The sequence below is a fragment of the Macrobrachium nipponense genome, chromosome 2, assembly GCF_015104395.2.
Source record: "Macrobrachium nipponense isolate FS-2020 chromosome 2, ASM1510439v2, whole genome shotgun sequence".
Taxonomy (NCBI): Eukaryota; Metazoa; Arthropoda; class Malacostraca; order Decapoda; family Palaemonidae; genus Macrobrachium; species Macrobrachium nipponense.
Genome location: NC_087201.1, coordinates 61509033 through 61521206, shown reverse-complemented (window position 1 = coordinate 61521206; position 12174 = coordinate 61509033). Strand labels below are relative to the sequence as shown.

The 12174-nt window shown below is 44.0% G+C and overlaps 1 protein-coding gene across 1 annotated transcript in view; it reads right to left on the bottom strand.

Moving 5' to 3' along the window:
- LOC135220640 (nuclear RNA export factor 1-like) overlaps positions 1-6264 on the bottom strand; it is a 320030-nt gene extending 313766 nt beyond the window's left edge. The window contains exon 1 of the mRNA XM_064257959.1: positions 6121-6264. Within this exon, the coding sequence (XP_064114029.1) occupies positions 6121-6184 (64 nt within the window). The 5' untranslated portion in view covers positions 6185-6264. The remainder of the gene's footprint in view (positions 1-6120) is intronic.
- Between the last annotated feature and the right edge of the window lie 5910 nt (positions 6265-12174).

The following is a 12174-nucleotide window of genomic DNA, read 5'->3' as shown; positions in this document are numbered from 1 at the left end:
TGGAACTAGCAGTTGGAGAAGAGTAGGAGCAGCCATCGCCTTGCGGTGATGGCCTCTCAGAGTCTGGGAAAACGTATCGTCAGGAGAACACGTTTTCCCGCGGAGGGTTACGAACTCTCACTGTAGGTAAGGGTCTGCCGCCACTGTGAACGTCGTCTGGGTGGGGCTGATTGACACCTGACAGGAGAGAGCCGATACCGTCCTTCCTCCGACTCATTCCAGTCCTCGTCGAGGTCGAAACCTCTCAGGAGGACCGAAGGAGTATTTAAATACGGTGTCCGAAGACACGTAGAAACGCCGCTGTCGCAGTAGAGGAGGTGGAAGTAGCTTGATCGACCGGCCAGAACTGAGAGAGCCTTCTTGTCCGGAGACGAGAGACTCTGGTTCGAGACAGAATCGGCAAGCTCCGATCGCGGCAGACCCACCGTCGGTTTGGGTTCCCTCTCGGGCCCCAAAACGACTCGAGCAGAGACGTGGGCTCTGCTGGTGGGAGCGGCAATCCTTCCGCAAGGTCATTATGCTGACGAATCAGCTTAATGACTTCTGCAAATTCCTATGTATCTCGGGAGTAACCGCGTCTTGCGGAGTAGGACCGTCCAGTCCCTCCAACAAGAACAGATCCCGAGATACTCCTCCTTCAGAAGGAGGAACAGCGGCAGACCCGTGACGGTCGCCTCCTCAGCTACTTGCGCGTATGTCCTGGTCGGTCCTAGAACCGTGCCTGGTCCATACGGCGTTCACAGCGGGGATCGCGAGCGGCGCACCTCTCGCGATCACTCATAGGTACCTCGCTCCTCCCTGTGTAGCCCGAGGAGGTTGAAGGTACAGGAGAGGCGGCAGACCTGACGCTCCCCCCTAGCTCGCTGGCAGGACCAGCGTGCTTGGAGGGCTGCTGCTGATCGTCCACCCGCAGTGGCGATCGAGCAGCAGGCCTAGCCTTGCCGCTCGCCTATGGCGAGAGGCTCGGCTGAGAACGTCGACGCTGATCTCTAGCGTCAGGCGAGCTGTTGCTGGTTACCGTCTCCGCCCGGTCCCGATGGGAGCGGCGTCAGGTGACCTGCTAGGCTCGTTGTCGCGGTGAGACCGGCGAGCGTCCTCTTGGCGCGTCGAGCCGCTGGTACCAGCCGTGGCTGGTACCGACGACCGCGGGGACCCCTTCCTCGCCTCAACCCGTGGCTGGTCAGCGACCGTCACGTCAACCCGAGCAGCCAGCTGGTCGCTGCGAGAGCGTCCACGGTGGCCTAGCGAGAGTCGTCTGCACGACACTCGCCAGTCTTCTGCTCCGCGCTTCGGTCTTGGCGGCGAGCGAGCTCGAGTGTCAAGACTTTGGCTGGACGGTCTCCCGGGGACCGTCCACTTCGGTACTTCTCGCTAACGGAAGAAAGCCGAGGCGGGATACTGGTTTTAGCGGCAGAACCGCTAGAACCAGGCGAGGAAGTGCCAGCCGAAGCTGGTACTCCTCTGGTCCCCGTCTTCTTCTCCTTGGTAGAAGAAAAGACGGGCCCTGTTCCCGAGGGAGCAGGAGGGCCAGCAGAAGAGCTCCCCGAATCGCCGGAGCGAGACGGGCCCTTAGAAGGTCCCGAAGGAGCCTTCTTAGGGGGGAAAACCCGGGTTACCAGCTGGTCGCTGCAAGAGCGGCCGCTGGCCTGGCAAGAGTCACCTGAGCGTCTCTCACCAGCCTTCTGCTCCGTGCCGCGTCTTGGCGCCGAGCGAACTCTGGCGCCGAAACTTGGCTGCACGGTCTCCCGAGGGAGAACGTACACTCGGGGATCTCTCGCGAATTATACAGAGACCGAGCCGGAACCTGGCGTAGCGGCATCGCCGCTAGCACCAGGCGAGGAAGTACCAGAGCTAACCGATACTCCTATGGTCCCCGTCTATCTCTTCCTTATGGAAGGGGAGACGGGCCCCGCTCCCGAAGGAGCAGGAGGACCAGCAGAAGGACCCCCCGTCCCACCGGGTGGGACGGGCCATTAGAAGTTTCCCGAAGGCGACTTCTTAGGGGGAAGGCAGCCTTCTTCTTCTTCGGCTTATGGGCCTTAGAAGTCGAAGGGGAAGAGGCAGCAGCAGACGATGAAGACGAAGATGACAGCTTCCTCTTCTCCTCTTCCTCGTCAGCTCACGCAGGACAGTCGTCAGGTCCTCCATCCAGGCCGGAGTCGGGGCTATTGCCGAAGCAACACGGCCCGACTGCACCTGTCCGGAAGGACCTGGGACTGGGGAAGACACACCGTGGGCAGGACCAGCATGGACAGGCTCAGGAAGCAGGAGCGACAGGAACAGCAACCAGCTCACGAGCGGCAGGAACAGCGGCAGCGGTAGACCCAGAAGGGACAGCCAAGCCAACAGCGGGAATCACATCAGCGGCAGGTACGGCAGGCCCAGCCATCGCCTCTAGAATCATCGGCAGCCAGCGGAACCTGGTTCCTGGCGCCGGTCCAGTGGCGAGCTGCTGGAACGCGGAAGTCTGGGGCAGGCAACACGAAGAAAACAGGCGGCGGCGGCAACCCCACCTCGGTACGGCGGCGGCCCTAGTAGCGGCAGACGGCGTCATCGACACAGCATGGGGAGTGTAGATCAGGAGGGGGGGGAGCAGCCCCCCATAAGCGGCCGTGGTAGTAGTGGAGACTGCCCCAGACCTTGCTAGACGCTGCAGCAGCCCGTGGATGCTAGGCACGCCCTGCCTCCGCGGTGGTCCATACCTGTCCAAGGTCGTCTCCCACGGATGTAGCACTGCGGTAACATAGATAGATTAGTAAGAGGGGTTCCCTCACGCACGGGGGGAAGACATGCCCCACCCCGAACGCAAGGAAGACCCCAAATACAAAATACAACGAAGAAGCTGAGCGGGGGGCAGGAAGGAAGACGAAGAATCGGATACCAAGGGAGTCGCGGGAGAGCTTTCCGACGACTTCCTGGCAGACCTTCGCTTCCCCTACCCCCGCACAGCAGTGAAAAAGTAATATGAAAAATGAAACAGAATACTGCCCTTGCGATTCACTTCATAGAACTTAAAGGGGAAAAGATCAATTCCCGGGTAAGAACGGAAACTTGATCAATAATATGATGCTATCATAAAGTATATATGGAAAATGAAACAGATACTGCACTTGCGATTCCATTTCACATAAAAAAAATGTAAGGATCAATTCCCGGGTAAGAACGAAAATTGATCCAAATTAAATTTCATGCAAATAAATAAATGAAAATGAAAAGAATATTGCAATTGCGAATCCACTTTCATTGCAATCTATTATACAAAATTAAAAGGCTCGTGCCGAGCGCAATCACACTCTCGGTAACGAACGCACAGGGCAAAAATATAATGAAAAGAGTACTTACATTTTTCAATTACACACTTTCGCCCAAATACATGACTCGGCGCGAGCGCGACCTCGGCACCAAGACATAATTCAAGGGTTCAATTCATGAAAAGAGAGGAAATCGCCGCATCTACGGCGATAACTCCATGTTGGTTCATAATTAAGTAATGAAAATGAAAACAGTGTACTTACAGTTCCATTTTCAAGTCAAACAAACCAAACCATTAGTAAAAAAACACAATATAAACAAAGCATACGACGATGAAGCGGGCAGAGAGCGATGACGAACACGTCCTTCACACCCGCGGCCGAAAGCAAAAGTGATTTGTTTACCTCCCAGTCGCGCGGCGTGCGACTGTCGGACAAGCAGTTAACTACCGTTCTCCCCTTGTTCGAAGCTTACGACCGTTCCAGCTGCCGCTAGCTACTTCCTATTGTTAAAGGACCGATGGTTTGTATTACGTATCGGAACAAACAAAATACAACGAAGAAGCTGAGCGGGGGGCAGGAAGGAAGACGAAGAATCGGATACCAAGGGAGTCGCGGGAGAGCTTTCCGACGACTTCCTGGCAGAACCTTCGTTCTTCGTACCCCCGCCACAGCAGTGAAAAGTAATATGAAAATGAAACAGAATACTGCCCTTGCGATTCACTTCATAGAACTTAAAGGGGAAAAGATCAATTCCCGGGTAAGAACGGAAACTTGATCCAATAATATGATGCTATCATAAAATATATATGAAAATGAAACAGAATACTGCACTTGCGATTCCATTACACATAAAAAAAATGTAAGGATCAATTCCCGGGTAAGAACGAAAATTGATCCAAATTAAATTTCATGCAAATAAATAAATGAAAATGAAAAGAATATTGCAATTGCGAATCCACTTTCATTGCAATCTATTATACAAAATTAAAAGGCTCGTGCCGAGCGCAATCACACTCTCGGTAACGAACGCAAAGGGCAAAAATATAATGAAAAGAGTACTTACATTTTTCAATTACACACTTTCGCCCAAAATACATGACTCGGCACGAGCGCGCCCGCCCTCGGCACCGAGACATAATTCAAGGGTTCAATTCATGAAAAGAGAGGAAATCGCCGCATCTACGGCGATAACTCCATGTTGGTTCATAATTAAGTAATGAAAATGAAAACAGTGTACTTACAGTTCCATTTTCAAGTCAAACAAACCATTAGTAGAAAACACAATATAAACAAAGCATACGACGATGAAGCGGGCAGAGAGCGATGACGAACACGTCCTTCACACCCGCGGCCGAAAGCAAAAGTGATTTGTTTACCTCCCAGTCGCGCGTCGGACAAGCAGTTAACTACCGTTCTCCCCTTGTTCGAAGCTTACGACCGTTCCAGCTGCCGCTAGCTACTTCCTATTGTTAAAGGACCGATGGTTTGTATTACGTATCGGAACAAAAGTACATTATAATGCGTCCTGACATCGGAGATGGGCATCAGACGCAACTTCTTGTTGGTGAGAAACGGAGCTAAAGACCTCTACTCCGGTGTCAGGACGAGTTATAATGTAATTTTCTTGGGGTTGTACACACTGATCGTACATGGTCCACCTCTGTACCATGCGGTTTTTTACCCTACGCCTGTTTGACAAAGCTTCTGATTTACTAGGTTGAAGTAGCCCGAGCTAAGCAAAACCGGTAGGGCAAAACATCGCTGTGCAGCCATTGGATCGGAAAAATGGGCCACTTTTTCACTCTATTTTTCATTGGTGACACAACAATACAATTCAGTATTTAAGAAAAATAAGCATGTGTTCAAGGCAGTTTTGAGATCCAATATGGCGTGGTAGGGTAAACAACCGAGTGGACTAGCTGCAGCCACCCTAAGTGTTCGGACCATTTTCAGAAAAAGTGTTTAACATGTCCTGACACCAGAGATGGGCACCAGTCACGAGTCTCATGTCTCGAGTTGTTACTCCCATGACCTAGCTAGGTATGATTTGTGACTGATGCCCATCTCCTGTGTCAAGACGTGTTAATGTACTTTTTCTGAAGGTGGTCCGAACACGATTAGGGTGGCCGCAGCTAGTCCACTCGGTTATTTGCCCTACCACGCCATATTGGTTTGTTTGTATGGTTTTTATACATTGCATGGAACCAGTGGTTATTCAGCAACGGGACCAACGGCTTTACGTGACTTCCGAACCACGTCGAGAGTGAACTTCCATGACCAGAAATACACATCTCTCACTCGTCAATGGAATGGCCGTGAATCGAACCCGCGACCACCGAGGAGGGACGCAAACACCATACCAACCCCGCCACTGAGGCGTTTCCACTCCATAGCTACCTAGCTAGTAGTAGGGCTAGTACCTAGCCTAAGTATTGGATCTAAAAAACTGCCTTGAACACATGCTTATTTTACTTTGCATGACGGTTTCATTTAGTAGACGAAACCTCAATCTTTTAAATGGTATGCTTAAATACTGAATTGTATTGTTGTGTCACCAATTAAATATAGAGCAAAAAAGTGGCCCATTTTTCCGATCCAATGGCCGCACAGCGATGTTTTGCCCTACCCGTTTTGCTGAGCTCGGGCTACTTCAGCCTATAAATCAGAAGCTTTGTCAAACAGGCGTAGTAATGCTAGCAACCTTTTACGGGCATTTCTGCAGGAAAATAACCGAAATTTCTAATTTTACTTAATTATGACGCAATGAAATGCCTAGCCTAGATGTTGCCTAACGCAGCCTGACCTCCAGCTCCCAAACAATCAAGTGTAGCCGCTGTTACTCGTAGACTAAACACTTTTCTCTTACCATTTCGATATCTATCGCCTTTTCCGCGCATAAATCTTCGATTACCACCTCCTCTGTACGACATTTTTTATACAGGAAACACAAACTTTGATTCGCCGACACTGTAAGGATTGGCTTTTAATAGTTTGTGCTTGTTGAACTAAAGTCTACGTCATGGAATGTTATTGTTTGACTAAAAAACTTCCACCCAGTTGTACCATTTGGTGTTGCTTCTATTTAAATCATGTGCTACCTGGAAAAATCAACTTAATTCTATATTTTCATAAATCTTAGTGAACAATTCAGTATAAACATCCCCAATACTTGCAAAATTTATATTCTAAATCAACACGGATAACAATTAAATAAAATTAACATTACCTTTGGAGTTTGTATGACCGATAGTATTGATTCACATAGCCTGTGTAAGACATATACTGTAAAGTTTTGGCGCCCTTTCGATTTAATATTAATGAATTAGGATTAATGAATTAATAAGTGTTTATTTTGAAGTAATGTGGCCATCGACGAAAAAGTAATGAAACAGAAACAGTATTTATAATTCTCCAGACAACATTTCAATGATTTGCGCCAATAGCCCAGAAACTTTAGAGTTTTGTGTGAAATAATTAGATAAAAGCTGAAACTTTGCTCAAATATAGGGATATGTGACAGTGAACAACATTTCAAAAGTCCCATGGCCTCCCACGCTTGCGTTAGCCGCCATATTGGAATTCGCTTAAAATTGAAATATCTTGTAAATAGTTTTATCGAAAACTATCACCGAATAAAGGTTGTTCAGAACTTGTGTTTTATAGGAATCAGTAGTTTGTTTTACAAAATTGAGGCTTTTTATATGAAATACGAATAAAAACGGTGAAACTAATCCTAAAATTTTATTTTCAAAAACAATTTCCACAGAACTAATGATCTGTAAGTCCAAATGTTTCGAAACAAGAATTGTAGAAAAAATCAGCTTCTTTTCAAATATACGTACAAGTTTGTACATATCTAGAAAAATAAAGTATTTATCACTGTAAATAAACAGAAAATCATGGGAAATGGCCAGACAAACAAATCGAAGGGTAACTTCTAATTAAAAGATACTTTGCTAGCGTTCCATTCAATTACATTACAGAACACCAATGTCTTTTTATACATTGCTGCATTAAGTTTACAAATAAGCCCAGGAATTACAGTGAGAGAAACGTAATTTTTATATATAAACGCACGTAGGATGCATGCAAAAGTATGAGTTTTTCTGGAAGAATCACTTGTTTACTATGGGTATCCTTCAAGGTGTGGCTAGCCTATGGCGACTCCTCCTCTCTGTAGAGTGAAAATCGCCCTTATGGCTAATCTGGTAGTGTCAGTTTGTATATTAAGCCTTCTTTTGCACTTTATTGGATCATGGTTGTTCTTTGTAAAATCAGTATGCCTCAGTAAAGGGTCCGAATAGGTCGTGGCAAAAAAAAACCTTTATTTATACATAGCATCACGTTTTGTATACTTCGTGATCAAGTTACTCATATATATATATATATATATATATATATAGTAATGTATTGAGAAACACTACTCTCTCATTCTACTATGTTGAACCTTCTGGGGAGTTGTTGGAAGTTATTTGTTCTAAATCTTGTCCATGTTTGGGCCAATATACAAAAGACCTTGCTTCAGCTTTCATGGCAACAATACCCTGGTGGCCCCTCGTGAAGCATTTCCATAACACGCTTTCTCAACATCTCAGGAACCAAAAATACGATTCCTATAGAGTAATACATTGTCATGCAAAGAAAGATCATTTCTCAATTTATAGAAAGGTAACATACTAATTTCCATCACCTTTTCCTTGGGGAACCCCTTCCTTACATAATCTCGTACTCTGCATAAAACAGTGTCTCTTTCTATACAATTCTTTTACCATTGTAACATCAAAAGAATTCTTATCCAAAATATTAATCAAATTTACATATTCTCCTGGTACATGAAAATCAGCATCATCTCTACACAATGGTAGCCTACTAAGAGCATCTGCCACTGTATTATGCACTCCCTTAACGTGTTCAATTTTAAAATCAAAACCTTGATAGAAATAAAGCCCACCTTTGAATACGAGCATTAGATAAGTTGTGGAATAGACTTACTAGGGTAAATAGATGAGTCAAGGGTTTATGGTCCGTCCTGATAACGAACTTCCTACCCAAAAGATAATCAGAAAAACTTCTTGACTCCAAAAATAATGGATAGAGCCTCTCTATCAATTTGAGAATAATTACACTCAGCATTAGATAATTTTCTACTTTTGAAAGAAATAGTAGAAATTCTACCCTTATATTCTTGCTTAAGAACAGCTCCCACTCCTTCAGGGCTAGCATCAACTTCTAAAAAATCATGGTAGCATTGGGGTTAAAATTATCCAAAATATCAGCTCTTCCCAAAGCTTCCTTAATACTCTGAAAAGCTTCTTCATGAACTGCTGCCCAATGAAACTCCACATTCTTTTGGGTTAAATAATATGAAAGGAACATAAAAATAGAGCTGAACTGAGGTACAAACCTATTGTAATAAGTACATAGCCCCAAAAATGATTTAAAAGACTGAAACAGAGTGAGGGGTTGGAGCTTCCAAAATTGCCTCTATTTTCTTTGGGTCAGGTTTAATTCCATCACAACTTAAAATGTATCCTAAATAAGGTACTTCCCTAGAACCAATAATACATTTATCTTTATTCAATTTAACATTTTCTCTGTTGCAAAATTGATAAAACCTTACATAAACTCTTGTCATGTTCCTCCTTGGTGACTTCCGCTCCGACAATCAATATGTCATCTAAAAATACATGAACACCCTCAATATTTGCCAATAATTCAGAGATAAACCTCTGAAATATACCTGGTGCTGACGACAACCCAAAAGGCAATCTATGAAACTTATATAATCCCAAATGAGTATTCATAATCAAATATTGTTGAGAATTTTCACTCACAGATACCTGTAAATATGCATTTTTCAAATCCAATTTCGAAATATACTGACAAGAACCTACATTTGCCAAAATATCATCCAATCTCGGTAATGGGAAGGTATAACACTGGTTTGGGTATTGAGATACTTACAATCTCACACAAATCCTTATTTCACCATTAGGCTTCATACAGGAACAATAGGACTGGCCCGCCCAATCTCAATCATGACGGACCTTGCTCCACTATATTTTTACTTTCTAGTTCTTTCAAAACTATTCTCAATTTTACATTTATAATGATAAGGAACAGATCTAGCTTTAAAATACTTAGGCACAGCATTTTCTTTTAACATTAATTGACATTCATAATTTGTAATGGGTGATCCTTCCACCACCTGATACTCATTGAACATTTTTACACAATCAAGCTTAGGCCTAGATGCACTACTTGGGGTAATAAGAGGACCTTTAAATTTATCATCACACACATTATCAATTTGTACCCACTGGTATTTCAATTCTTCATCAAAGACCTGCCTGCTAAATTTAAATCATTATCTACAACAAAAAAACTTTTGTCCCTGGACCATTTGGCCTTTAAAGAAACATCACAATTTTATTTCACCGTACACTTGCATTTCAGCTTTATCATAATTTGCTAAGCGTTTCCTTGTTGGTAATGGGGTTAAATTCAATTTATTAGCATCATGCCGTGAAATAGTGGATGCACCACTGCAGTGTCTAATTCAAACTCTAGGGGAAACCCATTTAACCTTAAAATTTCTCTATATGGTTCCTCATAATCATCGACAAAATCAATAGAATTCACATTAACATCAAAAAGTTTCAATAAATCATAAGAATCATGGAAACTTTCATTAACAGGAATATCCTTACTAGTAGACTCCTCTACATCATGCACTGTATTAACATTCCTAGATTTATTTCTAGCCTTTTTATTGGGACACACTGTACTAACATGGGCCTTCCTTGCCACAGGAATAACATTTAGCATTCTTAAATCTACAATTATTAGCTAAATGGTTATCGCGCCACATGAATGCATTTACTTTGAACTTTACAATAATCACTTTTACCTCTCCCTTTAGAGTCTGCACTAGAATTAGGCCTAGGCCTAATTACCTTATGCCTAACCTTGTTAACAGTACCTGCAGGCCTATTATCTATAAAAGAACTTGAAGTAGGACTACATTCAGTAACATAAGCAGTTCTAAATTGGTAACCTTGGCAAGTAATTCACGAGAGGAGATGATTAAACTCAAAAGGATCAGCTAATAAAACCTTAAAATATACTTCATTATCAATACCAACCAATAATTGTTCCTTCAACCTTCGGTCAAATCACTATTAATTCACACTGTTGAGCTAACAATTTTAGTTCTGCATAATATTCCTTCACGGACTCACTACTTTTCTTCTTCCTCTGTAGGAAATCACACAATGCTCTATGATACTTGGTTTTGTTATAAAATGCGACTTTAGTTGATTTACTAGGTCATCAAATGGAACTGCAGACGGCAATTTCGGTGCTGTTAACTTACAGATCGTGGAAACAATGTCTCTACTCCAACTGAAGAAAGCAACAAAGCCCTTTTTGCTGTCGCCTTGTTACTTCATTTACTTCACAATTCATGGAAAATAGATCCAGCCAACAAGATAATTCCAACTTATCTGGGTTAAACTCGGGAATTGTCGGTCTCCTTGCTGCTGCCATCCTTCCTGACAGGGTATGGAACTTCGGTAGTCCCCAACAAATACAGCTGAATCAGGCTACTCGAATACTGGAGTCTGGACGTTGGCCAGGCCTAAAACTGGTATGCTAGGCTAGATACGGCCGGCTGTCGTTGGTACACTAACTGTCCCTTCAATGTGACATAAACCTCTTCGTACACGGATTCTTCCTCGTCGCCACTGTTGCTTTCTTGTCTTTAGTACTTAGGTCCTAAGAAGACAGGGTGGTCATTCACGTACTTTATTATGGTATATCAATTACAAGTAAGGAGACCCATGCTTTTATGCTGGCTTCCCAGTTGTGGATCGCGGGAGATTTTCCAACAACTCCCAGAAGGTTCAACATAGTAGAATGAGAGAGTAGTGTTTCTCAATACATTACACTATATATATATATATATATATATATATATATATATATATATATATATATATATATATATATTAATGAACTATACCACACAAATACCTTGTGTACAATTATGTAGTAAATATTCTGTTATTCCAACATTTAAACATTAAACTAAAAAGACAGAAAAAATATTAATTTGAGATAACAAGAAAATGTACAAAATGAAGCGCACATACACGTGAGGACTACGTGTTATTGAAAAATATTGGCAAAAAACATGCCATGAAGGTGTAAGGACAATGTAAGGACAACGCTTATCCATAATTTTCTCTGTATATAATTCATCATTCGTGTTGTTCTGAGAGAGCGTTCAGCGGGCTTTCCGCCAGTGTATAAAGCTTGTATAACCATATTTTGTGTAATTTTATATTTTGTATTTTATGTCTCTCAAGAAACACAAATCAGGTCTCGCCCACCCACTTTTACTCTCTCGCGGGTCGGTAACCACATTTCCGTCTGCATGCTGTATATTTATATTTCCCTGACTGTAATAAAAATCAGTACACTTCTTACCGCCTCTTTGTCCACCTCTCACAACTGGTGACCTCCCGGTTTGGACGGTGACCCAAGCGGTTTTGGCTCAGCCATTAAGGGATTAACTACCGCCGCTCACCTTCAGAGATCTTTAACTGACTCACACGGCGCCTCAGTATAGATCTCTGAAAGCTCCTACCGTGGAAATAACCAACGCCTCTAACGGGACTAAATACGGCCATACCTACCCAAGGTGTGTTCAGGCGTTTCCTCAAACGGTTTGGCCCGCCATTCACGACTCTGTCGACCGTTTCTGTGAGAGAGGACAATGGGCGCAGACAGTACCACGCAGGAAACCAAGGCCTCCCCCGCCCCAGCGACGGCCTCGGACACAGCGGCCGCTCAAGCTGTCAAATTGCCCCCCTTCACAACGGCTGACCCGACCGCCTGGTTCTTCCGAGCTGAAGGG